The sequence below is a fragment of the Saccostrea cucullata genome, unplaced genomic scaffold, assembly GCF_032062105.1.
Source record: "Saccostrea cucullata isolate Sc308-1 unplaced genomic scaffold, CSIRO_AGI_Scuc_v1 ctg1232, whole genome shotgun sequence".
Taxonomy (NCBI): Eukaryota; Metazoa; Mollusca; class Bivalvia; order Ostreida; family Ostreidae; genus Saccostrea; species Saccostrea cuccullata.
In genome coordinates, this window is record NW_026924106.1 from 166,368 (window position 1) to 177,271 (window position 10,904).

Consider the following 10,904-nt stretch of genomic DNA (forward strand, 5'->3'; position numbering starts at 1 on the left):
ATTTTAAACTTTGGTAACGGAACCTATATTAGTTATAATTAAATTCTTTTGGATTAGTACGGAAAATGTACTGGACATGTCCCTCAGCTAGATAAACCTCCTCGTCTCAAGACACGGTCTGGAGTAGGAGAGTATCGTATATTTTGGCAGTGGTTTGCAACGATGGATGAACCCGTAGCAAGCTATTTAGATTGATGTATATATTGAATGTGATGTACGTCATTAATCAAAAAATACAAAAAAACGTATATTGATTGAAGTATACTAAATGTCAAAATTATGATTAAAAAATATTTCATTAAATTAAGAAACGGCAACGTTAGTATGCTCTGTAAAATACTCCTGAAAGTGTGTCACGTAAATTCATCTTAAAAAGTAGTACGATTACTTATATTTCTTTTAATTAAATTCAATATATGAATTTTGTTTCATGTACATATACTTTAATCAACAGAAAATTGAATCTTATACCATTTTAGGATATTACTGACACTTCCCAACTGACTTTCTACAGCTTGAGTATTTCTGACTTTTTGTCAGTATATACTTGTGAAATCTGCCTCTGTAATCCAGATTAAGGCTTGACTGACAAGTGACCCAAAAAGTTGTAACAATCCTGTTTATTTAACAAAGTATATTGAATGTAACAGTGTTATTTTCACAATGCACAAAAAGGATGTGGTTTATATTGATTATGCTTTCAAAAACAAACATTTGTGTACATTTTACAAAATATCTGCAAAAGATCGGTATGAATTTTTTCTTCATCAAGAAGATTTTGGATTTTTATCCAATAGAAATGCTTGAAGTTAATTAAAATACACATGATGCAAAAATCATTGCTATCCCGATTGTTCCTTGTCAGGATATCCACATCACAAAAGTTAATAAATGCAGATGTTAACTGTACATGCTAGCTGAGGCCTCTAGCATTGCATACAGAATGTTCTAGGTATTTTAAAGAACATTCTAGAATGGCTCAGGATTCTGTGGCCTGTTTCAGCATGGGTTGAGTCACAGGCCAGGTGTCAGGGTTACATTGCTTGGCCTTAATTTCAGCCTCTGTCGGTTGAAAAGGAACATGGATTGGCATCTGCTGACCAGTTACGTTGAGGAGTTTTAGCTCCAGTTTACCAAGTTTCAAATAATCCTTCAAAAAATAAACAAGAGGAAGACTTCAGTCACAAAATCATTTGATTATATTAATGTCATTGTTTCTAACAGAAACTTGCATGACAAATATGTTGTAAAATGGAAAATATACACTTAATAATGACAATCTAGGGCAATGCATGTATTCCATTCCACTAACAATCATTATGAGTTAGGTGCAATGACTGAGATAGCCATAACTCCGTCCAGTAGATTACTTACATTCCAATCCTCCTCTTCAAAATACATGTTGTCCAGTAGTTCTGTATCATCACTCACTGCAAAAAAAAATATACCAAGGATATATTGTCTTACATATAATTGAAATAAAAATCAAATATGATAAACTTAAGGTCATACATGTAATAGTGTTTACACTCCTCCGTCCAATCCCCTTCTCCTTTCCTCTGCTGTCCTATAAATACTTCCTTTAAGATCTTTATACCATTCCCTCCCTTTCCATCTTCATTTTCCTTCAAATACCCTAAATCGAGCTTCGCTTAAACCCTTCCCATTTGCTCCCACCACATTTGCTTCCCTTTTACTCTCTCTCCCCATTTGCACCCACTACAGTTGTTTCTATTTTACTCTCTCTCCCCATTTGCTTCCACAACAGTTGCTTCAAGGATATATTCTCATCTGCTCCCACTACAGTTGTTTCTATTTTACTCTCTCTCCCCATTTGCTCCCACTACAGTTACTTCCCTTTTACTCTCTCTCCCCATTTGCTCCCACTACAGTTGTTTCTATTTTACTCTCTCTTCCCATTTGCTTCCACAACAGTTGTTTCTATTTTACTCTCTCTCCCCATTTGCTTCCACAACAGTTGCTTCCCTTTTACTCTCTCTCCCCATTTGCTCCCACTACAGTTGTTTCTATTTTACTCTCTCTCCCCATTTGCTCCCACCACATTTGCTTCCCTTTTACTCTCTCTCCCCATTTGCTTCCACTACAGTTGTTTCTATTTTACTCTCTCTCCCCATTTGCTTCCACTACAGTTGTTTCTATTTTACTCTCTCTCCCCATTTGCTCCCACTACAGTTGCTTCCCTTTTACTCTCTCTCCCCATTTGCTCCCACTACAGTTGTTTCCCTTTTACTCTCTCTCCCCATTTGCTCCCACTACAGTTGCTTCCCTTTTACTCTCTCTCCCCATTTGCTCCCACTACAGTTGTTTCCCTTTTACTCTCTCTCCCCATTTGCTCCCACTACAGTTGTGCTTCCCTTTTACTCTCTCTCCCCATTTGCTCCCACTACAGTTGCTTCCCTTTTACTCTCTTTCCCCATTTTCTCACACAACAGTTGCTTCCCTTTTACTCTCTCTCCCCATCTGCTCCCACTACAGTTGCTTCCCTTTTACTCTCTCTACCCATTTGCTCCCACTACAGTTGTTTCCCACTCTCTCTTCATTTGTGACAGACAGTTGACTCTCTCTCCCCATTTGCTCCCACTACAGTTGATTTCCCGGAAAACTCTCTCTCCCCATTTGCTCCCACTACAGTTGCTTCCCTTTTACTCTCTCTTCCCATTTGCTCCCACTACAGTTGCTTCCCTTTTACTCTCTCTCCCCATTTGCTCCCACTACAGTTGCTTCCCCACCTCTCCATCACCTTTGCTCCCACTACATTTGCTTCTCTCTCTCCCTATTTGCTCCCACTACCTCCCTTTTACTCTCTCTCCATTTGCTCCCTACAGGCTTTACTCTCTCTATTTGCTCCCACCAGTTGCTTCCCTGTCTCTCTCTTCCCATTTGCTCCCACTACAGTTGCATTCTCTCTCTGGCCATTTGCTCCCAGACAGTTGCTTCCCTACTCTCTCTCCACTGCCCTCTGTGTGGCACTTTTGGGTCTCACTAAAAGGAAACACAGATTTGGTATTAAATAAATAAATAATTATATACAATGTATGTACATGCAACAGGCATTTTAAGGAAAATATATCATCCATAAAGCACTAATTTTAAGCATATTGCTATTGTTGGTGTCTACTAAATTTGATGTTTCTATGCAACCATGCTGACATTTTTCAGGAGGCAGGCAAAAAATGCAGCTTAAATAAACTGATTAAATCATATTTTTTGTTATATCCTAATGACCTATGCAAACTTGGTTTATTTTAAGATACTGTTTCCCTTACCAACAGGTTTATAGACAGCCCCATCTCCATCCCCGCTGTCATACAGTTCCATCTGTTTGGAGGCGGGCCCATTATTGATTGACAGATTTGCAAGGTCCATCTCCAAAACCCCTGTCTCTTCCAAATTCTCATTCTGTGTGGCACTTTTGGGTCTTAAAAAGAATTTCCTACAAATAAATAAAAATTATATAAAATTCTGCAACAGCATTTTAGGAAAATATATTATCCATAAAGCACTAATTTTAACTTGCTATTGTTGGTGTCTACCCCTTTGATGTTTCTATGCACCATCATTTTATTTCAGGAGGCTGCAAAAATTTCTTATGTAAATGATTAATCATATTTTTTTAATATCCTAATGGTCATGCAAATTTTATTTTGACTTTCAAATCTAACAGCATACACCGCTGTTGCATCATCTGTTGAGTGCTAATTCTGTTACATTTGCCAGGAATCTCCAGAAGTCTCTTTGATGATTCTGAACTGAGTTAAAAAGAATTTCCTACAAAGAATACAATAATTCTGCTTCAGTTCGTAGTAATTATTATTCAGTCTAACTTGTCACAGCTGCAACTGGGAGACTGAAAATGTGACCTTGAGGACAATATTACCTTGAGATCTTTAAATCCTCTATTTTACATTCAAATAAGTCAGCCATGATTTCTAGATTCCCTTTCTCCAGATCCTCCACTTTTTCCCTAAGAACAGAGGTGTCCTGTCTGTGTATGTTTACCTACAAGTGATTTATTATGACTTAATAATAAAACTGTTGTGTTTTCTATTAGCATTATATTCAACTAACATAGAATTAATCCATTTTACTGTTTTTGATGTATAAAAAAGGGACTGAAATTCAAAATGTAGATGAGTATTTGAAATCTAGGTTCTATATCTGAACTAGTTTCTGACATTTACTACTACTTTTACACTGCTGCTCTCTCAGTTTTGTTCTCAAAACCTTTCCCACTCACCTCCCTTGTCAGCCATTCATTATCCAATACTTCTCGTTGACTGTATTTGTCAAGTTTTGATATGGCTTTCTAAAATATTACAAAATACATATAAAAATGAATTAACACATACATTGTGCAAGATCTATTCAAAGGAACAAAACAATTTAAGTTCAACTAAATATTACTGCTCATACATGTACATTGAGTAAGTGTAGAGTAATTTCCCTTTCAAGATTGTGTTTATAAATTATAAGATGCAAACCTGTGTGGCAAGATCTTTCTGTTTATCTAGCATGCTTTCTGTTCGTGATGTGATCTCATTCTTTGATCTTTCATTAGATTTCTCTAAATGAGCTAATAAAGAAAAAATTTACAATCATAAAATCCTTGATGCTCTTCACTGCACAGATTATTTTATTTCTTTGAAGGAAAACTTTTGGAATACCATATGTTCTTCATCTCCTAATATACATATATTCTAACTTTTTTGCTTGAATCACAAATAATACATTTTCCTCCATTTCTCCTTGCCTTATGGCCATAACTATGACAGAGAGGACAATCCATATACCACATAATAAGCATAAGTACAGGGCTCGATATTAATGCTTGACCGCTTGTTTTGTACCAGTGAAAAAGAATTACAGACAAGTGAATATTGATGGGCACTTGTCAGATTGGACAAGTGCATTTTAATGTAAAGGAGTCTCTAGATTATGTAAAGAATGACTGTTGAATCAGTAATTTCAAGATGGAAGCTGTATAACGTAAAACCGGACTTCGATCCCATAGGGATAGTTATTTATAGAGTTCACATTCGATTGGGTTCCAAGTTCACTATCTGTATACTACTGGAAAGGCGTGGAACTTACGAAGTTTGTATTCTGTTTGATGTTGACAGGTTCACTTGTGAACATTTATGTTGTTGTCAGGACAGAAAGCCCAGATAAAATTTCGTTTCATGTGTTTGTTGTATTTATCAATAACATCATGAATCAATCAGAATTTATTGACAAATTTTGGCAATAGTGAAGTTGAAGGTCGGACAAGTAAATGTTTTCATCACTTGTCCGAATGTACAAGTAGGAAAAAAGTTAATGTAGAGCTCTTATGTATAGTTTGCAAAGCCTTGTTTTTATAAACTTTCCTGCACTCCTAGAATGTGTTCAGTCCTGGTCACTTACTTTTCATTTCCTGGAAGCTTGCCTCCATGTCCTCAATGTCCGCCTCCAGTAGATTGATCCGTTTCTTGTTTTTGTGTTGTTCCACGTCGCGGTATTCCTTGCAGTAATCCACGTCTTTCTGGACGGATTTAATCTCCTCCTCTACATCAGTGATCTTCTTCTTTATTCCTATAGACACACACAAAACAGTGAATTTATTTCTTTACTCCAATACACATACAATGTACTAATATGTGTGGATATACATGTGTATTTATATCTCAGAAAAATAATGAGTGAACATTATTATATTCATTTGTAATATTTAAATCTGATTTAGTGAATGGTGAAAAAAGGACATAAAATGATTCAACAGAAAAAAATTCTTATCTTTGTGCTTAATTAAGTCCTTATCATTCTAAGGAATCAATTGGCATTGACACGTGAAATAAAACCTGATTTTTACTTCCCCTCTTTCTCTCAATTTTTACTTTAATTTACCCACAACTCTTGCTTTATTTGCCCTTTATCATGTTTATCTCTCTTTCGGTTTTATTAACATAAAATCCCCATTTTATTTCTCCTTGGCTTCATTTTCCAAAGCTCAAAGCCTTGGTTTATGTTGCCGATATCAACTGTTTTTACCTTCAATCTCTTTCTCCAAATCTCTCTGACGATCCCATTTATCCTTCATACACATGATGACATCCTCTCTGCGCTTTATTTCCTCGTCAGCAAAATACTGGTCGGCCTTCTTGGCTTGTTCTAATAAATGTTTTATCAAAACTTCTTGCTCTTCAAGGAGGTTTGCATTCTAAATGTAGGAGGAAAAAAAACATCTAGATTTCTTCTAAATTCAAAACAGAAAAAAACATGCATCAGAAAACAGAGTGCTATACATGGAATAAGACTGATATTTTTGTAAGGTGTGACATGTCAGTAGACATAAAAATAAATCCATTCTCTGTTGGTGTGAGAGTGCAATTGCTTTTAAAGATGCCTAAATCATATCTGTCAATTGCCATAGGTTTATTTGTCATAACCAGGCTCTCTAGCACATCTGTTTTCTTTTTAACACTGCATTTGGCACACAATTTATTTAAGGTAAACTAATGACAAGGAATTCACAGGACTTGACACTTCCTCAAAGGCAGAAATTAATGAAGTTGAAAATATAAATTCTGTCTTTGTCATATCAAGCACACCCTGATGATGATATTGTTTTGACACAGACAGTGCTAGGACACTGTTGATAATGAATATGAAGACACATTGGGGTTTGAAGTGTTAAATGCCTCCTTAGTTTTAACTCACTATTGAAATTCTATATCAGTTTGTTACTCACCCGATCTGAGAGCTTTTTGTTTTTCTCCTCCCATCCTCTGCTTTCATACATTACATCTTCAAGTTTCTTTTCAATTATTCCTATTCTGAAAAATTTGTTTAAGGTATGTTTGATAAAAATTATGTTTTTATTGATTCTGCTACATTTTTGCTCTTTAACTAACAACTTTGGTTCACTTTTTGTAGGCTAAAGAGGCTAATTAATGAAAGAAGAAAATTGATATTGATCATCTAACATGTTTAAATGTATTATATTATAAATATCTAATATCTACATACTGGTTGACTATCATATGATAGTAAACTACATACTGTTTGCCTAAAATGAAACTTAAAACTACATAAAGGTAGCCTAAAATGAAAGAAAACTATACATACTGGTATCCTAATATTGCCTCTTTAGCTGTCATCTGAGGTTCCTTGCTCTTTTTTCCTCCTTTCTTCCCTTTTTTCCCTCCTCCCCCTTTCTTTCCTTTCTTTTTACCCATTGTGGTTACAGTAAATCAAAATTCTGAAATATTGATGACCATTGAAACAAGTGAAATTTTTTTTAAAAATGACAAGATTCAGGAGTGGTCCATATTACAGTATATACTCGCCTATAAGTCGGTATTTTGGGAGTTAAATATTGGTCTAAAACTCTATGTCCGACTTATAGGCGAGTCATAAAGAGATTGGTATTTTTCTGGAGGCTGAAATGTAGTATTTGCATTTCTGACGATTATCAAAGAAAATGTCTGAATATATGTGATTATTTATGTATTCTTAGAGTACTTAAAGTACAAATATTTATATATCTTAATAATTTTAATTGTATTTTAAGTGAGCATTGACTTTTTGTTTCATGATTTAAGATTAAATATCAGTGTCATTTCGAAAATTGTTAATTGGAACCGTTCAAACAACAATGGAATTACTTGAAATTGTCGCCCAATTTTGGTAAAAAATTGTACCGACTTATAAGCGGGTCAAAAGCAAATTCCACCAAAATAACGTCAAAATATACAACCGACTTATAGGCGGACTGACTTATAGGCAAGTATATACGGTATATTTGCCAATTCACCCAAAAAGTACAACTTTTTTTGTTTGCGTGTAGCATCCACACAATTTTATTAAATCTTCTTTGGAAAGCATAATTTCTCTCTTTTTAAAAGTAAGCGCAGGAGTGTCACGAAGCACTGCTTGTCACTGCAAGCTCATAAAGCAACGCTTGGGCAAAGAGAAAATTTGGACTTTGCACAGAGAACCAAATGAACTCAGGCGACCAAAATTCCGCCAACTTTTTATCATCAATCTTCGGACATGTTTCTTGTGTCTTTTCAACATTGATTATCAATTTTTATGAATGCAGAGTTATTGTTCTTGTATTTATAATTTTAATACACATTACAGGGTCATCTATGCCATCTTTACCATAAAAATATTCTCAGACAACAATCTGTTCACTATTATTGATCACAAGTAATGCCTTCCACAAAATATAATCCCTTTGAAATACATGTAGAATACTTAGCCTGATAAATTTGAAGCATAACCACCTTTCAAGCTGATTTACTCCTTGCGTCATTTTTCAGAATCTATGACAAATAGTTAGTGCAATAATTTATGTTCGAAACGTACCCGCCCACATCAATTCCCATTGAAATGTTTAAGCTTGTCATTTATTACTTATAGATACATATGAGACAGACAATTGAATATTTTCGAATATGAATTATTAAGAGAATTGTTTTTTTCTTAAACACATGATAACGCAAATTCAATAAAAAAAAGTCGGTTATGTAAATTTACTTTCTGACTAAAAGCCCTAAAACATTATTTTAAAAATATTATTAGAAGACAACAGATCTCAGGGAAAAGTAACTCTTTCAAAAATCAAAATTGATCAAATGAGAAACTTCTAAATCTAATAGATCACAGTCAAGATTCGAGAATATTGTATCGAACTATGTAATTGTTGGAGCAAACTGTCCTCTACATCAATTTTAAAGGAGTGTTTGTGTCGTTGTATCATATCTTGAACATATATACTTACCCTTTTAGTATAAAAAGAGACAATATGAGTTAGGTAGCACTTGCTTTTCCCACCATTTTGTTTTGATTAGCAACATTGAATAAAGCTATTACGTTATTTTCGTATTTGGCCTAAAATAAGTCGTTCATTTATTGATTCGTTCATCTATTAAATATACAAATGGATAATCAAAGGGGATGACAAATAAATTCGTTGCAGGTTAAACATACAGAAGCTTAAAAAAAGAAGCATAACGAAAGCTATTTGTTTTCGAAGGTGTACTTGAAAGGATATTTTATGTTTTCGACTTCGTCCGTTGTCGAGCGACAATTTACAACAATTTTGGCATTTAGCATAAATTGCTTTTTAAAGGGGATTTCGCCCCCCCCCCCCCCCAAAAGATCCCTATGAAATAATTTGTAAGTTAAAAAAAATGTTGTTTTTTTTAAAGGTTGAGTTAATTTGAACTTAATATGTAAACAAATGTCAACATGTAAAATTTTATAGATAATATTCTATTGTGTATTTGGGGACCTTGGGGTGACTAAAACCATCAAAATTAATGCAAATTAAAGGTATGATGATTAAATTTGCCTATTTGTGGCTCCATGGTCAAAAAATCTGTAGGAGGGGAGTTCTATTGATTATATTAAATGAAAGTACCGCGCATTATTATGATGGAACTTTTTAACCATACACAGAGACGTATGCGTAGTCATGGGCATCGGTTGTACAATAAACCTGCAATATACACGGCGTCTCTTTTGATTCATTACTACCTTATGTAAATCAACAGTTAGGTCTACATCATATTCGCACCAAACTTTACTCTGTTCCTCTAAACCTTTTAAATAGTCTTCTTAAAAAGGCCAAGGAAAGTCCAATTTTTGATTACTCGACACCAGAATATAGGCTTGGATCTGTGATTATGGATATTGCAAATCATAGGCTTTTTAAACCCGCACGTTTTACGGAAGAAAATGCAGCTAAAACAATCCGTCTTTTCCTTAAACTTCAATATGCCAATAAAGGAATTGACGATGTTAATATAAGTAACATTCTTAATCACAAAAGAGTCCCGTCTTGTATGCCACATTATTTCATGTTAAGGACTAAACCTTGTATTTCCTACAAATATACATCGACCATTGCTTCCAAACTTTTCAATTACAAAAAAACTTTACATGGCAGTGTGCGCAGTGGCGTAGCATCGTTTTTGAAAGTGGGGGGGCCAGGCAGAGAAAAAAAAAATTTTACTTACCTGAAAAAAAGTTGACAAGCAAAAAAAAAATAAAAAAAAAAAAAAAAGGTAAAAGTTGCCCGAAGTCGAAAATCCTATTTCGTGGGGGGGGGGGGGGGGGGGGGGGGGGGGGGGTTGTGGGTAAACTCTTTTTCAGTGTCAACTACTTTTAGTACCAATTCTTATACTACATTTTCGGTACATTTCTAAAAGTGGGGGGGCCAAACAGGCTTTGAATTCACATTTCCTATCGTGTAAGTAAGGTTGGGAAAAAAAGTGGGGGGGGCCAGGCCCCCCCTTGCCCCCCCCCCCCCCCGGATACTACGCCCCTGCATGGCCTGGATACCGAGTATCTGAAACATAACCCTCCATTGTGTTCATGTTCTTCTTCGCCCTATAACTATAGTCCTGCTGGACACGTTATTACAGGTGACGTAAATATAGTTAATAATGCGGACTTTAGATCACTTTTTTTAAAAGGTCCTAAATATAGGGAACCCCGATCCTTCAACTGGCGTCGGAATTTCATAAATATTATGGATTCTGTTGAAAATTCGCGTATTAAGAGATTGAAAAATCATCTATCCTCCTGTGTTCAATAATCCAGAAGTGAAAAAAGAATTAGTACTGATCAATACGTACTGGTCCCTGCCGACAAAGCAGGTGACAACATTGTCTTCGTTTGTAAGGCTCATTATATAAATTGTATTTTAGAAGAACTTGGATATAATTCTACGAGTGGTTATCCTACTTATACTCATACTTCCCTTTCTAAGGAAGAAATTCTTCAAAATCATATGTCAGTTTTAAATATTTTTAATGTTCCATAGAGCCAAAATGAATTTGAACTACCCTATATATATTTGATTCCAAAACTTCATAAAAATCCTTACAAACACA

The 10,904-nt window shown here is 35.0% G+C and overlaps 1 protein-coding gene across 1 annotated transcript; it reads right to left on the minus strand.

Moving 5' to 3' along the window:
- Positions 1-614: 614 nt before the first annotated feature.
- LOC134265735 (coiled-coil domain-containing protein 83-like) lies at positions 615-8,883 on the minus strand. Its single transcript, XM_062747958.1, has 14 exons — positions 8,786-8,883; positions 7,126-7,258; positions 6,749-6,833; positions 6,049-6,217; positions 5,425-5,592; positions 4,503-4,594; positions 4,259-4,327; positions 3,899-4,020; positions 3,772-3,789; positions 3,288-3,430; positions 2,975-3,003; positions 1,529-1,625; positions 1,375-1,430; positions 615-1,150 (listed from the first exon to the last, which is right to left on the minus strand). Exons 2-14 carry the CDS (start codon positions 7,233-7,235, stop codon positions 980-982), a joined length of 1,329 nt encoding a protein of 442 aa, XP_062603942.1. The 5' UTR covers positions 7,236-7,258; positions 8,786-8,883; the 3' UTR covers positions 615-979.
- Positions 8,884-10,904: the final 2,021 nt, after the last annotated feature.

Excerpts from the sequence above, each read along its gene's own strand:
- LOC134265735 (XM_062747958.1), bottom strand. The coding sequence starts at position 7,235 with ATGGGTAAAAAGAAAGGAAAGAAAGGGGGAGGAGGGAAAAAAGGGAAG. Across the intron at positions 6,218-6,748 it reads ACAAAAAGCTCTCAGATCGG|AATGCAAACCTCCTTGAAGA; the intron begins GTGAGTAACAAA and ends TCCTACATTTAG. Across the intron at positions 4,595-5,424 it reads AAGCTTCCAGGAAATGAAAA|CTCATTTAGAGAAATCTAAT; the intron begins GTAAGTGACCAG and ends TTTCTTTATTAG.